The sequence below is a fragment of the Pleurodeles waltl genome, chromosome 10, assembly GCF_031143425.1.
Source record: "Pleurodeles waltl isolate 20211129_DDA chromosome 10, aPleWal1.hap1.20221129, whole genome shotgun sequence".
Lineage (NCBI taxonomy): Eukaryota > Metazoa > Chordata > Amphibia > Caudata > Salamandridae > Pleurodeles > Pleurodeles waltl.
The window spans coordinates 239161272-239181571 of NC_090449.1; the positions used below are offsets into that span (position 1 = coordinate 239161272).

The following is a 20300-nucleotide window of genomic DNA, read 5'->3' on the forward strand; positions in this document are numbered from 1 at the left end:
AGATCTATTAGCATGTAGGAATGTTGCAAGAGTTTAGCTTCTCTTTTATCTAAAAAGCGTTGGATAGCAGCAATGCCCTTTTCTTTAGGTATGCAGGTATATAAGGAAGTGACATCAAGAGTTGCTAAGGTGTGACCTTCTGTCCATGCATAGTCAGCAATCAAGCTAAGGAGATGTGTGGTGTCTCTGATATATGAAGGGAGGTTACAAACAAAGGGTTGCAGATAAAGGTCAATGTACTCTGAAAGTGTTTCAGTGGGAGAGTTAATGCCCGAAATTATGGGTCTACCAGGTGGAAAGGCTGCTGGTTTGTGTACCTTGGGAAGAGTATAGATACATGAAAAAATGGGCGTTGGATTGAAAAAGTATTTGTATTCCAGGTCAGTTAAGAGACCTTTGTCTCTCCGCAAACACAATTTAGTTTCTATGTCTTTGGTGATTCTACCTATGGGATTGCTATTAAGCTTACAATAAGCATCCTGGTCTTGTAGTTGCCTATCAATTTCTCCAATGTAATCTTTTCGGTTCATGATCACAATATTTCCCCCTTTGTACGCCTCCTTTATCACTATATCTCTGGTGTCATCTAGGGAACGTAAAGCCTTATGTTCCTGTACACTAATGTTGTGTGACAAGGTTTTGCATCTAGTCGTGTATTGGTTTTCCAGCTCGTACAGATCTTTCGTCACTAGTTTGTAAAAGACATCAATTGAGTTGCCTGGTGATAGGGTAGGTGTAAACCTTGATCGAGGTTTCAAGCCACTATTACAGGTTATTGAGGTCGTGATACCCAAATCTGATAGAATGTCCTCACAAGAGGGTATATCCTTGCTATTATCAATGTCCTCCAAGGATAATAGGGTCTATATATCTTTTACATCACCAATGGATAGCTCTCATGGGATTACATCTTCCTTACCATCAGAGCTCAGATGCTGTTTGGTATTGAAATATTTGAGTAATTTGCATTTGTGTATGAATTTAAAGAAATCGGCATCCCTGTGAAGTCAGGTAATGACGTGGGTACAAATCCCAAACTTTTCTTAATAACACTCAGTTGGTCATCATCGAGTACTTTATCAGACAGATTCATGACACATAAGTCGTCACCATGGGTTGTGAGGCTCCCTAAATTAGGGCCTAGTTCTTCATATTGCGTGCGACTGATCTTGTGGTCACCCCTGTTTTGCCTGTGGCCGGTTCTAACATTTTTTCTCTTCCCCCTTCTGGTTCTCTTTGGTATGTAGCCTGTGCCATTCTGTTGTGCTTTTGACCTCTGCGGAATCTTTCCATTTCCAACAAAAAAGTTGATTTGGTGTTGGTGGTAGTTCCATACTCTTGAAGGGAGCTGCCAGCTTCTTCACTGGTAAAGCTGGAGCAGCTGGACAGATCTGTGTCACTGGCTGTAATGTTGGACAGAGTGGAAACTGTTTGCATGGGTACCTTATCGCCCTGTCTCTCCGTATTAATGTTATCAAACTTATGGGCATATGTAAAGACCCTGCCTGTGATATAATCATTAGCATCACGCCTTACTTTGCGCATTTTTTTCTCCTTAATGTATTCTTGGTGTTTCTGGAGTACATCTTTTAAGATGTTATAGTTTTTCTCTATTGCTTCCTTAAGGTTTGTGTCCTGAATTTCTTTTTCTAGAGCCTCAATATCTAAAAGTAATCGCTCTCTCTTTTCCCTAGCATCCCTGATAAGAATATCCATGATGCCAAAAGAGGAAGTTATCAATAACTGTTCCCATTCTTGTAATAATATAGGGTTAAGGTCCCCAAATGATGGGAAAAGTATCACTCGGAGCCCCCTCGGAATTTGTTTGATCTGTGTATATCTTTCTAGGATAGTGAAATCCCACCACCTCGAAAGCTCCTGCTTTTTCAAACGTTCTAATCTTACAAATTTCATTCTTAGTCCCTCCTTCCTGGTACTATTGCTCTTATCGGGAGCTTCTGCACTTGGTTTCATATTTAAAAGTTCTTCTAGTAAGGCCTCTCTGTTATCATTGAAAGTGGACATTTTGCAATTTTAAACAAGGCAAGAATCATTCAACATGTAGAATAGTACAGCCAAAATTGAGATATATATAATAGACAATATACAGCTGGGAGTGCGTCTCCGTACACACAGTATGTATTACAAAAATAACAACAAATTGTGGCTGTGTAGAAATGGTGCGCACTTCCGGAATGTAAGCTCAAGCATGTTTCCAAAGTACATAAACCATCAAGTCTCAATTGGATGCTGAAGAAGAGTGCCCAAGCGGTTTTAACACCCAGCCACAGGGTGCATGAACTGTCGCCTCGGAAGGTCCACAGTTGATTTGTAGAAAGAAAAAAAACCACGGCACATCGCAGATTCGTAGAAGTGACAATTTATTCTCCTGTGGTATATCAGAGAAGACATAACCTGGCCCAGTGAAGCAAATGGGAGAGGTGTCAACAGGCCAATACAGTTCTCATAATCGGAAAAACAACAGCCGACACGTGTTTCGTCAGTAATGACTTTTTCAAGGCTGTGAACATAATGATATGAAGATGGAATGTGTCAATCACATGTATTGCATAGACTATTGTACAGTATAATGCCTGATGTGAAACGGAAATAAAGATGAAATTGTGAATGAAGAGAAAGGCCAGACTCCACAAGTTAAAAGTGTGCCATGTTCCAGACCGAGAACATAAAAGTGCCCAATCCGAGACAAAAGTGGAAGTAGACAGGGAACAATGATTGATACAGAAATTTATGACATCAGTGTGCAGGTACCAACATCTACGATTTATAGTGACAAGCATAGGACAGTGGTAATGTAGCCATGAATAATGAGTGAATAGTGATACACGCAGCGTACCTAAAAAATCCCAGAACATTCAGAGTAAAATTAAATTAAAAGTAAAAGAACATAGGATAAAGAAGTAACAGAAAAACGCATAAACAAGGAGATAAAGGAGTCAAACATACCTCCAATGTGTGGAAGTATCAATCTATGCTACCAGTCTCCAATGGGCACTACAACTGTCAAGTAGAGTATAAGGAGAGAAGGTCCAAAAGACCATGATAAGCGTGAAAGAAGAGATACAAAAATGAGCCCTAAATGAAGGGTTTTAAGGTGTTGTATGATGGGTAAACTCAAGTACAACATAGTCCAAGAGCAAAAGCGGATAGTTAAAAAATGTTGATTTAACTCCCAGGCGTGGCATATTGCCTGTCGTCCATAAATAATAATTAGCGCTGCAAAAATGAAAACGACAGTCATGAAACCTGAATGAAAAAGTGCGTAGTCATAAATAGAGTGTCCCCGGTTTTATGGTGGGACACTACAACCGGCATGCTAAAGATATAGGGCCATATGTACGAACACATTTTCCCATAGACACAGAATGGGCAAAACTGCATGCTACATCTGGCCCATAGTTTTGTACGGAAGACCAATAATACATAAATCAGCACGATGGTGCTGAAACAGGGAGCTGCCGTGTGAGAACATTAAAAAGGTAAATATCGAACGGCCCGCTCGTAAATGCGGAAACCGTGTCAGAAAAAAGGAGAGACCCGCCAAGAAAAAAAGGGCATGTCCCCGAAAACAGTATAGCCAATGGTCGAATTGGATGTAAAGTAGGCAAATCTTACCCCCGGATATGCAGATATTTTCTTGTTATCGTACAAACGGCGTTGCATGGTGTCTACCGGCTTGTTGGCTGACGGAAGACTACTATTTATATCCTTGATTAAACCTTCCCAATGGCCTTATGGGGTAACTGCCGTCAGAGGCAGACCTCTAATTCCGCCGACCTAATTTAGATGGGTGGAATAAGAGGTCAGTTTTCACTGCCCACCCCATCCAGGAAAACCCTGGGTAAAAGGCAGTGAAAAATGCTAAATGGTCCCCTCACCATGGTCGATGTAATTTACTCCTTTTCCCCCATGGAGAAACAGGCTGCCCGTTAAAAAGTAAATCAGACCCTTAGTCTCAAAAACCGAAGTAAAAAATCTTCAGGGAGGCAAGGCAGCAAGCTGTAGCTGACAAGTGATCCACAAGGTCGGATAGCCATCGGACGAGGTCCCAGGGAAGCTGTTGCTTTTTAGTAGGTATGCTGAGAGTAGGAAAAATTTGAATTTCGTACCTAAGGAAAGTTCCTTACCGGATAGATAATTTTGACACCTTGGCCGGGTCAAGATTTCTTCCTTCACATTTAGTCACTTATTTGGAGCTCACATTCCTCCGATGGGGCAAGGCTGCAGGTTGTAGCTGAAGTGGACGCCAGAAGGCTGCATACCTTCTTCGCGAGGTCCTGCTTAATCTGATTTTCTGCTGCAGAAGAAACCTGAATCTTCAGCCCAGCGGCAATGCACCCTGGTCGGATCAGCTTGACAGGTTTGGCCCAGTTCTCTGGGGGTCCAGGGTTTTCAGGTTTGGTAGGAGAAGTCTGGCCAAACATGGCCAAGGGTTCGAGGACCTCAGAAACAGCAATTGTGGGTCAGGAATTAATCCAGCAGAGGCTAACAGCAGGATCCAAGGCTAGTCAAGCTGGAACTAGCTAGCTTGTTGTGTTCCTGTAGCTTAAAAAACAGGCCAGCCTTATGCTCCTTGCTTTCTGCTTCTTTGTCCTGGGTTCAAAAGAGAGTAAGTCCATTCCACTCTTTGCAGCATATACAAGGGACTTCTAGGTAAGATAATTATGCCAATTAGTGTTATGCCAATTCAATCACGTTCAAACGGGGAGCACTGGCCCTATACTTCTTGTTTGTAGGGTTAAAGTGCACAGAGGTCTACAGCCGGCAAAAATCGGGTTTCAGCAAAAAGGCAAAAAATCCAGGTTTATGATGCAGGAAAGGAATATTTCCTACAGGGATCGACAGAACAACTGTGCACCCATTTAGAGTCAAGTCGATGTTTTGGAAGGAAATGGAGGGAGCAAAGCATTTGCCAAAAATCTGTATCTAATCAACAGCATTGTTTCATCTGGATAACGGGCTTGGTTTAGTGGTCAGCACAGAAGTTATTGCAGACAAAAAAAACATTTTTAGCTCGTTACTAATGGGAGCAAGAGCTAAAAATTGTGCAGATGCTGCTCGTATCCATTGTATCACTTTTAGCTCTAAATGACTTGGTAAATGCCTACATGCAATGCAAACATACATTGACTGTGTTGTATCACTTAAAACCATAAGCATAAATTGTAACAAACCATTCATGCAGCAGTGGTTTCACTTGGTAGGAATTTCATGCCATGTGGCAACCCCAGCTGTACAGAGCCAAAGTCCATGCCCACGCTGTTTTAAATAGTGAACAATAAAACCTTGGTAGACCAATGTAGTACATCAACAAAATAAATCACTTAAAAACTACAAGGGTAAATTGTTTTGCTCATAAAACCTGTCTAAAATAACTTTACTGTAAAAGAGAAATTATGTTTACAAAACAAAGTCTAGTTACTTCTGAAATTGCCCAGTTATGGTTAACTATGCAAACTATAACCCTTGCTCCTACCATTTACTGCTTGTGACCTCACAATACATTGGTGATTTATTCCACAGCCCCTCAATAGTGGATCTGCACACAGTTTGACACCACCGATAAAGCCACAAGTGTGATTTGATTTTTTTTTTTTCTTGTCCTCAAAACAAATCCAACCAGGCTACCAAATAGCTAGAATAAAGCACAGAGAAATAAAACCACTGAAAGGGGGGCATCTCCTCGGACTTCCCTCCAGCCATTCATCAGCCGATCGGTTAGAGCCCGCTCTACGGGAGACAAGGTTCCAAAGAGACTGGCTCAGCCTTTGTCCACAGAGTTATTATTACCAGGGGAGCTTGACCAAATACATAATCATTGGACTCTCTATTATTGTTGACCACCCATTCTCAGTCGCAGTTCAAAACTTTCTTGTCCTGTCACAATGCCCAAAATTTATTTCTCTTGCACTGGAAGCCCCTTTTCTCCAACTCAAACAGTTTATTAACCGATAAGACCCAATCATGTACCTCCGGAATCTGAGGAAGAATCCATTTATCTTCAGTGGTGACCAATATACCCTGTGCAAGGTAAATAGATAGTTATTTTTCAACCCAGCAGATTTAACAGTGTCCCAAAGTGTAGCAAAAGAAGCTTGCCAGAGATTATCAATGTCCAACGAGATTATCTCTTTACTCCATTTCTTTGCTGGCAGCATACAAGAGTCTTGACTCACCTCCATTAACATCCAATACCAAAGTGCCACTTTCTTAGGATATGTCTGGTTGCCACATAGTTTCTGCTCCCAAGTGCTATCTTTTTGATCCACTCTGGGGAGGGAGCTTACCCAGCTCAGTAGTTGATAATATTTAAATTTAGAAACCCTATTACCGGTTAAGGCCATAAACGTACCCCACGTTATCAGTTCGTGTTCTACTAAAATCTGACCCCATTTAGCCACCCAATTGCCTCGTAGAGGAAGAGATACTTTTTCCTGAAGACACTCAGGGGTACCCGGTGATTCCCATATTGGTGCAAGGGCACTATAATATAGAATACCTAACTCTTGTATATGAAACCAAATTCTACATGCTGCCCTGAGGCACTTTAACCTTACTTTCTTAAAGTACTTTGGGTGGCCATACTTAAAGAGAAAGTGATCACCAGTTTCTAAAGTTTCATCAATCATAGCTTTATAATACGGGGCATAACTCAGTTGGTCGTTCAGTAGCCTTCTTATATTTTTCAGCTGAAATGCCATATGAAATTTGTACAGATCCGTGGAGACTATCCCATCTTGATTTTTCTTTCTGGACAACTTCCTCCAAGCAATTCGAACTCCCTTGGATGCCCAAACGAAAGAGGTCAAATCCCCCAGCAGCCTTCTAAACCAAACCGTTTTAAATTCTAATGGAATAGCGTTAAATAAAAAGGTGAACTTTGGAAGAATCAACATTTTCAGTATGTTAGACCTACCTATCAAAGACAAAGGAAGGGCAGCCCAAGTTATTATTAACTTCTTAGTTGATGACCAAAGTTCACCCAAGCTGTCTCCTCCAAGTCCATGGTAACCTGAACCCCCTGATATCTGATCTCTTTTGTAACCAAGGGGGAATCATGAGAGATATTCCAGCACATTATCTCCATCTTCTACTGGTTGACCAGGTACCCAGACACTGCACCAAACTCTTCCAAGACGTTCCATATATTTGGGAGTGAGCCTATTAAATGGCTGGTATAGATCATGAGGTCATCGGCACACAATGCCACTTTTTTCTCCCACCCTCTGACAATAAAATGTTTAAATGGGACCTGATCTTACTTGCCAATGGTTCTATATACAAGTTAAACCAAAGAGGGGAGAGCGGACATCCCTGTCTGGTGCCTCTCTCGAGTTTAACCTGTTTCCTTAAATTACCATTCACCAGTTTCCTGGCTACCGGGTCCTTATACAGAGCCTCAATTGCTTGAATAAAAATTTCACCTAAACCATTTTTTTCCTTGACTACCCACAAAAAGGGCCAGCTGACTCGGTCAAACCTTTAGCTGCATCCACGGTCAGGACCGCAAGAGGGTGACTGTTCGATTGAGCAAGATCTATTGCACTAAACAATTCATGAGTTAATTCAAACAGCTGCCTACCTTTAACAAAACCCTTCTGGTCCTCATGTATCAACGTTTCAATTATCCCGGCTAATCTTTTCATTAGAATCTCTATGTAGATCTTATAATCTGAATTAAGCAAAGAGATGGGTCTGTAGGATTCACAGTGTGTGGTATCCTTATTTGACTTCAAAATCAATGTAATCGTGGCTTCATTCCATGATCTAAACACGACTCCCCTAAAAATGTCATTCATTAGTTCTAACATCACAGGGGACACCTCATTTATGAGAAACCTATATAGCTCATTAGGTAGACCATCAGGACCAGCAGGTTTCCCATTTTTTATAAGCCTTATTGCTTCCCTCAATTCCTCCATAGTCATTTTTTATTCCAGTTCCTGTCGTGCAGCCTCAGTCAGATGTGAAAGTGAAATTTAATTCAGGTAGACCCGAACCTGATCGTCAATAATCTCTGATTCCTCTGTGTAAAGCTTCTGAAAGAAAGAAACAAACAAACAAATGCCTGCTCTATCGCAGCTTCGTCGGTTGTGCAACCTACCATATCTTCCACTTGAAGAGCTAAAATTCTATTCCTGGATTGGTCTACCTTAGTTTTCCATGCTAGCAACTTACCACACCCTTCCCCATGCTCATAGTGTGCCACTTTGCTCACTTCCCATCTTTTCCTGATCTTATCATCTAAAAATTCCTCTAAATCTGATTTAGCTTTCTTTCGTAAGCCTTCCACAGTGTTCCCTGATGTGTCACTCACAGAATTATCACCCAAGGACTGTAATTCCGCAATTGCTACCTCAAGTTCTTGAATCCGCCGCTTCTCTTATCTGTGTTTGTATGCGGAGATATTTACTAACCTACCACTAATAAATGCCTTATAGGTATCCCAAACTACCGGCAAAGGGGCAGACCCGCAATTATAGCAAAAAAATTCCCTAGAATCTTGTTTTAAGCCTTCCATAATTTTGACATCAGTAAGCAAGACTCTATTTAAGATCCACCTAAGAGAAATCCCTCCCGTATAATAATTAACATGCCCTTTGACCCCTGAGTGGTCCGATAAGTGACCTGGTGCATGAGCCACATATTTTACCCTCCCACAAAGACTGTTTTGAATCAGAATAAAATCAATCCTAGAACTATGCCCATATTTCTTGTTATGAAAAGTAAATATGGGCCCCTTTGGCTTGTCTTTGCCAGATATCCACCAGACCCAAGTCTTCCATTGCCTGATTAACCCACTGCCTCGTTCTTGGGGAGTTAGCTGTACCTCTGGGGGTTGATTTGTCCAGGATTGGATCTAACAAAATGTTAAAGTCACCACCTAGAATCACTGGAAACTTGGAGAGTAGTAACTGATTATAGAGGGATTGGAAAGGTAAAGGATCATCCAAATTCGGGCAATAATTAACCTTTGATCGTCCATCATGTTCCCCCAACTTTGCTCTCGATTGTTAGCCATCGCCCCTTGGGGTCCATGGCTATTGTGCCCAAAGTTGCTTTTATAGATTTTTTAGTTAGGATGGCAACACCTCTTACCATTTCTATTTGTTTTGTAACCACACAGTGGTCTAACCACCTAGACTCTTTAAGTATTTTATCCCATTCCCCATACAAAAGATGAGTCTCTTACAAAATAATCACCTCCTCCTCTATCCTCCCCAATAACTCAAATTTTTTCCATCTGCGCCCTTCTACTCTAAGGCCATTAACATTCCATGACAAGATCCTTAGAAGGCCTGCCCCAGTGCTAAACATTGTGATAAGTTAAGAAGTTACACTGATGAAAAGCTAGCCAGTTGGTAACCTGCACTAATGTCTTAAATACCCTGAGGACAGTGACATTTTAGATTTATTTTCCCCTTTTATGCTCCCTTACTCAGTGTTTTACTACTAATTCTAGAAATTACTTGTGATGTTCTCCCTACCCTTCCCCCACCACCCAGAGGAACCCTCCCTAGTGTCACTGGAGTTTAAAACTCCTATTTCGGGCTGCCAGGAACTTAAAAAAAAAGAACACTTCACTATACTGCCAACATCTGCTCTAAAAGCGAACACACTCCATCAGGTTCTCTTATATTGTACATCTTATTCCACATGATTCTGAGCGCCGCGGGGAATCGCATCTGAACACTTGCTTCTGATGCTCTAAGATCCTGCATATATTTCCACAGTTCCCATTGCCTGTCCTGAGTTACCCTATAGATGTCAGACCTAATACGGAAAAAACAGTCATCCTTAGTAAACTTATTTATTTTCAACGAATCTGTCAGGATCTTTTCTTTTATAGAATAAGTTCAAAAGTTAACTAGGATTTTCTTCTGTTTTTTTCTCGCTAGATTCTTTTTCTACAGATCTCGATGTACTTGCTGAATATCATCCTCAAGGTTCATATGTTGTAGTTCTGGAAAAAAATCTCTAATTAGCGATATCACAAAGGCCTTAATTTCCTTCCCTTCAACCTCCTCAGGAACATTCAGTAATCTGATGTTATTCTGCCTCATGCTGTTTTCCACATTTTCCAACCTTTCTTGTAATAATTTCTCTTTTGATTTTAATTCCTGAATATCTTGTTTGCTGTCAAGAACCTGTTTATCCAATTTCCCAACCGTATCTTCTAGAAGTGTCATTTCCTTCCCTTCAACCTCCTCAGGAACATTCAGTAATCTGGTGTTATTCTGCCTCATGCTGTTTTCCACATTTTCCAACCTTTCTTGTAATAATTTCTCTTTTGATTTTAATTCCTGAATATCTTGTTTGCTGTCAAGAACCTGTTTATCCAATTTCCCAACCGTATCTTCTAGAAGTGTCATATTCCATAATCTCACATGATGCTCTAATGCTTACTTGATTTTGCTCAGAAATTGTAAACTTTCCTCTCATTTCCTCTGTAAGTGACGTAAGTAAATCCCACATGTTCCGAACATCACCACCTATCGATTGCATGATGTTGTGTGAGGCTACAAAGCTTGAACATGAGCCTAGCACAGGGGTCTGGGCGGCGAACCCTTGTAACTCATAAGGAGGGGTATTTGCACCCTGGAGCTTTGAGATATCAAATTCTTCCTCCGCAACTCCCCCTATAGCCCCCTTCTCGGGCCCCAGGGGGCAATCAATGATATCTTGCATAGTACTAAAGCCTTTTTTTAAAAGCAAGAATACAGGGGATGTCATGGGGGGAGCCCTAATGGCAATGTCCCTTTCCACGATTTCCTTGCTGCCCCCAGTTATTGGCAGTTTCCGATTATCTTTGTTGGGGACCGCAACTTTCAGGTTGGTCAACTTCTGTGCCTCCCTGTATGCCCCCCCCCCCCCTCCAAAATTGTCAGAGTCTTACTGCTCCCGCTGCCACTCTCCTTACCTTTATTCTTCTTCTGGGGTGGTGCGCTATACTCAAAGTGTCCCCGTCGGGTGCTTTCCGTCCTTGCACCCGGCTGGGGGGGGGTCATACTTTCAGTGAGACGTAAGTTCTCTCCTCCGACTTCCCCTGAGGCAAGTTCCCTGCTCCTGCTTGTGTCTGGAGGAAGAAAGTTTGCAACACTGCCTCCTTTCCCTCGGAACTGGAACGTGGCTGCAAAGCGTGCCCTCGAGTCACGCCCGCACCGCCTCTGTCCACAGGCAGGGAAATGCTTCTCGCGCCCGAGGAGCCAACCAAAAGAACTGACGTCGACCCCACGACGCAGCCTCCACACATATATTCTGCACCGGTAAGTATAGTGCGTTCGCGGGCGGCATTTAACGGCAGATTGTTCATTTATGTCAAGAACGCCCCTGGCAGCCCGTGACCAACGCGCTCACTCGGCCGCCATGATCCCCTCCGTGATTTGAATATTTTGTGCACATTCTCAATTGCCATTTCAATGGAAAATTAGCTCTCACCATAACTGCAAACTGCTTATTGCATAACATATGTGTATGTTTAAATATATATCCAAACAGGAATTATGTGGCAGGGGTATCTAGATTATGCACCAGGCAAAGGCTAGAAATAACATTTTGTGGCAGTTGTTGTGCCTCCATCATAAATTCGCACTGCGGAAACAAGAGGAAGGAGAGACTATCGAGGAATATATTGCATGTCTACGTGTCCTAGCTCAAGATTGTGAATTTGCAGTGATGACTGATACGTACATTAGAGACCAGGTGGTGTTCTACTGCCATTCAAAGAAAGTGCAGGAACGTTTGCTTTCATGCAGGAATCCTTCGCTGAAGGACGTAATTGCCATTGCAAAGGCAGTGGAACGCTCCATGGTATCTTCCAAGGAACTGGCGAACACTAGTCAGGCTTCAAATGTGTTCTATGTACAGGACAGCCGTAAACATGTGCCCGGAAATTCAGAAAGGGCAGCGAGTGATAGAGGGGGAGGCAGGAGGCAGCTCGTCTGTTATAGATGTGGGTCAAAAGATCACTTAGCGGATAGCAGGGCCTGCCCTGCCGTGCACAAAAGCTGTTCTAAATGCAGGAAGTTGGGCCACTTTGCGGCAGTATGCAAAGCAAAAAAATATAATACGGGCATGAAAGTGAGCTCGGTAAGCGAGAATGATACTGATGCGGATGCGGACATGGTGTTGTCCATTGATGGTGAGGACGGTAGAGTGAAGGGTCCCATTGGCTCCGTCATGATTGGTGTGATAAAATTGCCATTTACGGCTGATTCTGGTTCCCCCCTTACCCTGATCTCTGATAGGACATTTGATTCGAAGTGGCAAGATGTACGACTGCACGAGACGGATGTGAGTCCAAAGGCCTTCGGGGAACACGACATAGTGATGAAAGGTTACTTCTGGGACTCCCTCACCTTTCGAGGGCGCACTGTGAGAACAAAGATATATGTGGCTGAAAATGGGAGGAGCCTTGTAGGATGGAAGGACCTGGCGAAGCTAGGTGTGATGCTAGTCCCTGGGGCGGAAGATCCCATAGTTCTGAGAGATAACTGGGTCAATTATGTGCAGCCTGATGATTTACATGATGGATTAGCTGAGGTCCTCGAAAGGTTTGACTCCGTTTTTGAAAACAAGGTAGGGTGCGTAAGAGGATTTGTGCATGCTATACGGCTAAAAAAGGGTGCCCTACCCATAAAACACAAAGTCAGAACAATTCCTCTTTCAGTAAGGGGGAGCTTAAGGCTGTTCTTGATAAGCTGAAAAGGGAAGGAGTAATAGAGGAAGCAGGTGCATCAGAATGGGTGTCCGCAATCGTGGTGTCCAAGAAGAAGAGGACAGGGGACATTCGGTTGTGTGTAGACCTGCGATCACTGAACAGAAATATCCTGGTGAACTGCCATCCACTGCCCAACATTCAGGAGATATTGTCGGCCACAGCAGGATCGAAGTTTTTCACCCTGATAGACCTGAAGTCTGCATACCACCAAGTATGTCTCACGGAGGAATCCAAGGAACTTACCACCTTTATTACCCCGTTTGGAGCATACAGGTACATCCGTCTTCCATTCGGCCTTGCATCGGCCTCGGGCGTCTTTCAAAAGCTAATGGACCTCCTCTTCTGCGATATGAAGGGGGTTGAAGCATTTCAGGACGACATTCTGATACACACGGAAGACGAGAAGGGGCACTTAGAACTGCTGCGCAGAGTGTTGGAGGTGCTACAAAAAAGGGGGATGACAGTCTCCAAAGACAAGTGCAAATTCATGAAAAACAAGATAGAATACTTAGGGCACGTGCTTACCCCTAATGGCATCGCGCCGAAAGATGATTTAGTGAGGGCCATACGAGATGCCCCTTGCCCAGGAGACAAAGACACCTTGCGATCGTTCCTGGGACTCAGCGAATACTATTCCAAGTTCATGCAAGGATACGCAACCACTGTGGAGCCTCTAAGGAAACTGCTACGGAAGAACGAAAAGTATACGTGGACACAAGAACAAAGCGCTGCCTTCGAATCCGTCAAGCAGGCAATCGCCGCGGCCCCAGTATTACGACCGTACAACAAGGACCTCCGGAATGTAATCACGGTTGACGCCAGTGCCAAGGGAATCGGTGCAGTATTTTGCCAATTCCAAGGGAAGAAGGAGAACACTGTTGCATTCATATCGCGGTCATTGAGCGAAGCAGAGAAGCACTACAGCACCATCGAGCGGGAGACGCTCGCGTGCGTCTGGGCCGTGGAGAAACTGAGAAAATATTTGTGGGGCAGGGAGTTCGAATTAGTCACCGACCACAAACCCTTGATATACATGATGGACGGTGAAGGACGTGGCAATGGCAAAGCCAGCTCTAGGCTCCTACGTCTACTGTCTAAGTTGCAAGAATATCACTTCACCGTCAGACACATCAAAGGGGGCCTCAACTGCAGGGCGGATTGCCTATCTCGCATACCGATCCCGGACGAGGAGAATGATTCCCTGGACGACACGGAGTGCGTTGTGGCAATGGTTGACGCAACAGCCATGTGCGAGGGATCCATATCAGAGGAAGAATGGTTGACGGCTCAGGAGAAGGACGGGACTATGCGGAGGGTGATGGACCACATGAAGGCTCATTGGCCCCCTATCCGGAACTTGCACGGGGCACTCAGAAGTTTCCAACAGATTAGTCCCGAACTCACCATCGAAGGCGGCTTTGTGAAGAGACACGAGCTGTTTGTACCTCCGGAAAGCTTAAGAGACAAGCTAATCAGGATTGCCCATAAAGGCCACCCGGGCAATACCGCTACAAAGAATCTCCTCAAGCAGTACTACTGGTGGCCAGGGATGTGCAGCGATGTCAGCAGATTCATTGATCGGTGTGGACCGTGCTTAAGGGCCGATAAGCACTGGAAGACGACAAAAGGAGAGTTGCAGCTGGTGGACATACCTGCCGGCCCGTGGAACAAGATTGCCATTGATTTTGCGGGCCCATTTACAAGGCTACCTGACGAGTGTAGACATCTCATCGTCCTTACGGATTACTTCTCCAAATGGATTCACTACAAGTTCGTCAGGGAAGTTACCACTGAACGAGTGATCAAGGCATTGACGAAAATTTTCGCGATTGAGGGACAGCCGAAGATCATGGTGTCGGACAACGGCACCCAGTTAGTGTCCAGGCGGATGACGGATTTTCTGTCCAGGTTGGGGATTAAGCAAGAGAAAACCCCGCTGTACAGCCCGAAGAGCAATGGGCAGGTTGAGCGTATGAATAGATTCCTCAAAGAGGGCGTGCAACAGGCGATCGCTTCCAACATGAATGTGAAAGCGTTTCTGGCGGACAAGGTGAACACTTTCCACAACACGCCCAGTGAGGTTACTGGACACACTCCGTTTTATTTGATGAGAGGGAGAAGATGCATGAGTGAGCTTACCCCCAAATTAAATAAGTGGTATGACATGAACCGGGAAATTGAGGCAGAATCTGATGAGAGATTGAGAGTCAAAGCAAGAATAGTGGCCAAACAGGAAAACAATAAGAGGTACGCTGACATGGTGAATAGAGCCAAAACTAAAAATATAGCGCAAGGGGATTGGGTATTGGTGAAGAAACCCAACAGGGTGATGAAGGGGGAATCTGTGTTTCAAACCCCGGTGCGTGTGCAAGGAGTGACAAGAGGGGCAGTCTGCCTGGAAGGAGCGGGGTGGCGGAGCAAGGACGACATAGTTAGGCTCAAGGCTGGGCAAGAGAAAATCATCATGAAAGATGTCCGTGTGGATGGGGCCGAAGGCACGGATGATGTTGATGAGTGGCAAACTCACGAAGCCAGGGATGTAGTCATTGATGAGGAGGAATGTGTGAATACGCCTTCCAGGCCAGGAATAAGTGGACAGGCGAGTGCGGAGCGATGCGAGAAGGCATGGCGTGGCTTGACGGCTGCCTCAGGACAGAATGGCTGCAGGCCCGAATCTGTGGAGAGCGACAGTCACAATGTAATGGGGTCAAGCCTAGAGGATGCGTGCGCCGTCAAGGCGAATTCACTTCAGTATGTTACTCCGAGCAGGCCAATTAGGCGTATCCGAGCACCCAAGAGGTTCGAAGATTTTGTTATGAGGTGAAGTTCCTTAAGTTTCTTGTTCTGTTGAAAAGGGAGATGTCGTACGTGAGTTAACGCACGAGGCCGGAGGGACAGAGCTAGTCTGTCTTCTATGTTTAGACGCCTCATGACGCCACGACCAATCTGTAACGAGGACGGTCGTGACGTCAGGGGGCGGCGCGGTGGAAAGGCAGAGGCGCGAAGAAAGCGCGGTGTTGCGGCCGGCCGGCTGCTCGTGTGCCTTATTTCTTGTGGCAAGAATAAAAGATATTAACATGAAATCTGCCTCCTTCGCATCCTTCATACTTGCCACTACAAGAAGCCACATAAGTGGATAATTTCACTGGTCTTGACTATTGTCACTGAGTCTTTAAATTAGGGTTGGGTAATTGTAGCGTCTTCTCACAGCAGATTTAGTCAGATTATACAAAACATCTCTAATTATGGAAGTACCTGTATCCAAAGTATACTACCATGGATTGAGTACCCCTTTACACTGAAATATTGCTTATAATTTCTCTCCATATGTTTTGCATTCAATTTAAAGGAATATGTTATAAGCCGTACACAGCTTTAAAAATGATTGTAGTTGCTACTGTCATTAACAAGAAGGTAGCTCATCATGTGACATTGCACCTAATCCTCATTGGTGTAAGTTTGCTAGATGCCTACTTACCATAACGGGGTTCAGATTCTTGTAGTGCACAGCAATACATGCATGTATTTAGCAATACAGAACTTGTAACAAGGAACTCAGAAAAAGTCGTCTTTTCACCCACATCTAAGATTGCCTTGTTTTCAAATTCCTATTCAGCTACCAGTTCAAGAGGTTAAAGCACTGTGTGAGCGCAGGCGAGCCCATCAACCCTCAAGTGATTGAACAGTGGAAGACTCATACTGGACTGGACATTTATGAAGGCTATGGGCAGACAGAGACAGTATGTTTTTTTGTGTGTATTTTGGAAGTATTAACAGCCGAAGACAATGCGCTATAACGTTGCATTGAAGCAAGGAATGTTCATAGATCTTTCTTGTAATTACGAACAGAGATAAACTCTTAATTACAACCTTAAGACGACATTGCAGTCCCACAGGAGCCACACGTGTGAGTTGCTCTACATTTGTCTATAAAACAGAATATTTTCCAAGTAGAAACCTAAAACTTTGTATATTTATGATACGTTGATTTGGTAGCTATTTGAAATTGTGTTTCTTTTAAACACCTATTTCCAGAAAGAAACATACATTATGCATAGTGGTATGTGGAAACCAAGTACATTGTTTTCTTGATCTTTCAGTCTTGGCCATTGTACCCCCTCTGTGCTATAGTTAATACAAGCTTCGACCTTAAAAAAGTCTCTCTTTGATACACTTTATGGATGGGTGAGATCTATTTTATACTCAGGGTCCAAAGCGCAGGGCGGTGATGAGCCAGTCTTAACATCACTGCTCTGGTCTAGACTCCAGATATTTTAAGTGTTTGTTGACCACTAAGACCAACCAGGAAGACCAAAGTAGGGAACCCTAGTTGATATAAATTAAACTCGGCCTTAAGATGGAATTGCTAAAACAAACAACACAGCATGTCAAATTATATGTAGGCATGTCTCAATATGACACCTCCACATTTAGCTTCCACTAAGTTCATAGCAGCTTGTGCTTAATTAGCCCCCACCATTACTTTAAAAGGTATCAAGATAATACAGATAATACAGAAAAAGGCATGTAAATTGGTGCAAGGAAACTTACAGAATGATTTAGGATTTTGTTGGTAGAATTTCTATCAATTAAAGTGGCAGATCTTGGTGGCGTGGTAGAATAGTGGTGTAAAACTCAGTTTGAGTGTATTTATTCTCCAAAGTGGGTGTCTACGTAGTATGAGAGTTTACTTTGGTAGTAATAGGTCCAGTCACACATCAATCACTGCTTGTGTTACGGTTTCGGGCGGGCCTGATCAGGACTCTGGTTGGGGCACCCCTGGAGGTCACAGAATATCCCAAAGAGGTAGTGTACTGGGACAAAAGAGAAGCTAAAGGCATACTCGGGAAAGGACAGGCACAGGAAACAGGAAAGTAAAAGCAGAGCAACCTCTGTGTGAACAAACAGGAAACTGATTACTAGTGGACAAACACACTGGGGTTGTACACAGGGCAGGGCGCAGAACCTCCCACAGCAACAGGGAATGTCAATGCCTCTGTGCAGTTTGCTCTTACAGATAGTCACCCTGCCAGCCCCATAGAAAGGAGGCAGCAGAAGTGATTCAGTCTCTGGACCCTTAGAGCACAAACAAGGATAGTACTTACATACACTAGACAAGCTCTTGTGGGCCCAGCTGGAAACACAGTGGCAATTCCTGGAAAAACAGCAATAGCACACTGTCACTGTTAGGCACTAAAGACAACGTATAACACTAGGCAAAGGATGGGGGCTGGAATTGCCTCCCGGAAACCAGGAGCCAACCCCAGTACAAAGGAAAACACTTATACAATGGGGAAGACTGATAGAACACTTACCAGATGCAGATACCCAAGAGGAAATGGAAACAGAAGGAACAAACTAGGGGACAGGGGCAGAAACTGGGAACAGGCTCAGGCTGAAGCAAAGGCAGGAACAGGACTGGAAAACAGAGCGCAAACTTCTGGCTGGAACAAACAGAGACAGGAATGGGAAACAAAGAACAGGCTCTGGCTGGAACAAGCAAGGACAGGGCTGGAATACAGGGGGTAGGAATAAGCAGTAAACAGGACTGGGAAACAGAGAGCAGGTTCAGGCTGTAACAAGGCAGGAGCAGGACAGAGAAACAGGGAGCAGGCTCTGGAAGAAACAAACAGGTACAAGGCTAAGAGGTAGGGAGCAGACTCTGGCTGGAATAATCAGGAGCAGGGCAGAGAAACAGGAAACACGTTCAAGCTGGAACAGAATAGGAACAAGACTGGAACACCATCCGATAAGGGGTCTGTAACACAAATAAATCGACCCCCAATGCACAACGAGGATCTTGTGGAAATGGCTGCTTATAAGTAGTTCCAAGCTGCAGAAAACCCCAGGTGGAATCACATGACTGGGCTGCACAGGAGAGGTGTCAGGTGTGTGTAGTTTCAGACACTCGCAAGTCCTGAAGGAGAGGATCCGGTGAAAAGGAGCAACTAGACTTCTCCCATAGAAAACAATGGGAAACAGAATCCAGGCTTTCCTGACTACCAGGCTGTGCAATATGGGATTTGCAGTCCCTGGAAGCAAATGTAATACTACAAAAGCATACCATGGCAAAAAGAGAAACAAACGGGAGTCAGCAAGGGACTCTAGATAAGTGTTCAAGGTGATTCCCAGGCTTCCGACAGTCCCCTAACAGCCCCCCCTAGAAATGGGATGACAGAGTCGTAACTGTATACCCTCCCTTCCCCCACCCCCAACCAGTCTGCTCAAGAAGAGAAGGCGATCCTTTGGCTGAAAGAAGTTGAAGAGGAAAAGCCACAGCAAGAAAATCCAACACCAACCTTGGCGGATGAGTTTACAGTCCTGCATAGATGAATCTTCCAATGAGCAAAGCATGTATTAATACCCATATGGGCTCCGATGTCTGTCCTCTTTATTGTTTGATTGATATGGGAGGAGTGCATGGAGTTGGTTTCTGGTGAAGTGGATTCAGGAGCAAGGAGATCAGTAACTGTCAGGTCTGCAACACCTTCCGACAAGCAGGATATGTCTGTTTCTGCAGCAGTATTTGCATTGGTTGTCGTCTGAGGCTTGCAAAGCATAGAGACTTGAGAGACATGGGTAACTGCTGTTCTCAAGGTAAACATGAAAAAGTGAGAATTTTCTTTAGTTTTGGATGACTTCGGAGTATCAAATTCAGGAGCAACAAGAGTTTTTAAGTCTTTAGAAACTAATTAACATCTGAAAATGTAGAAGTTCCACAAGCTAATTCTTTAGGGTGATCTTCAGACAAGACTGAGATTTCTTCATTGCAAGTGCTCTGTGGTGTATTCGTGATATCAGAAATGGTTTCTTTGCAAAGCGTTTCTACTACAGGCAGTTGATCTTCAACTCTGTTAACACTGAAAGGTTGTTCTTTGGAAAGAAATAGAAATGGAGCCTCTTCAGAAATCGCCTTTACATTGTTATCTACATTTTCAGCTCTAGCCTTTGAATTGATGATGGTTCCTTGCAATAAAACACTAAGTACTGTACTTATCATCAGATCTTCGAATACAAGATTCAAGTTCATGTCTTTAATTTTGGTGGGAGACATTACTTTCTTCAATACTTCTGTTTCAGAGTGCTGGTTTTCAGGAGTCTTTAATTTCAGAGACACAGCAGGTGGCATTGGTGTGGCTGGTTTTACATCAAGATCTAATACTGGTAGATCAAAGATCTGTTCTTCACTAACAATTGAGCTGGAAACAGGATACACAGTGGCAGGGAACAGCAAGTCAGGATCAGTGGTTGAAGTTGCAACTGTGTCCAGTTCTAGGAGAAGGCTATCATTTCTTATGACATGCTGTTTAGTTTCAGATTGCTGGCTTTCTTCTTTGTCTGAAATCTCCACGGTTTGCTTTGACACAGAAGAGAGTTTTAGACTTTCTGAGAAGTCCATTACATTCTTAGTAACTGCAGGTATCTCTTCATGGTCAGAAAAATCCATTAATTCACTTGAAACAAGAACTGTCTCTTCATTATCTGAAAATTCTTTGATATTGTTTGAAAGGGCAGGAGTATCCCCACAATCTGAAAATTCTAGTGTGTGTGTCATTTG

At 43.7% G+C, this 20300-nt stretch overlaps 1 protein-coding gene across 2 annotated transcripts in view; it reads left to right on the forward strand.

Annotated features, from left to right (window-relative positions):
- Positions 1 to 20300, forward strand: part of ACSM3 (acyl-CoA synthetase medium chain family member 3) — a 448596-nt gene that overhangs the window by 330550 nt on the left and 97746 nt on the right. Inside the window, exon 8 of one of the 2 annotated variants that reach the window (XM_069210272.1) lies at positions 16359 to 16482. The exons of the other annotated variant lie outside the window; for it this stretch is intronic. Within the exon in view, the coding sequence (XP_069066373.1) occupies positions 16359 to 16482 (124 nt within the window). The remainder of the gene's footprint in view (positions 1 to 16358; positions 16483 to 20300) is intronic. 2 annotated transcript variants of the gene reach the window in all.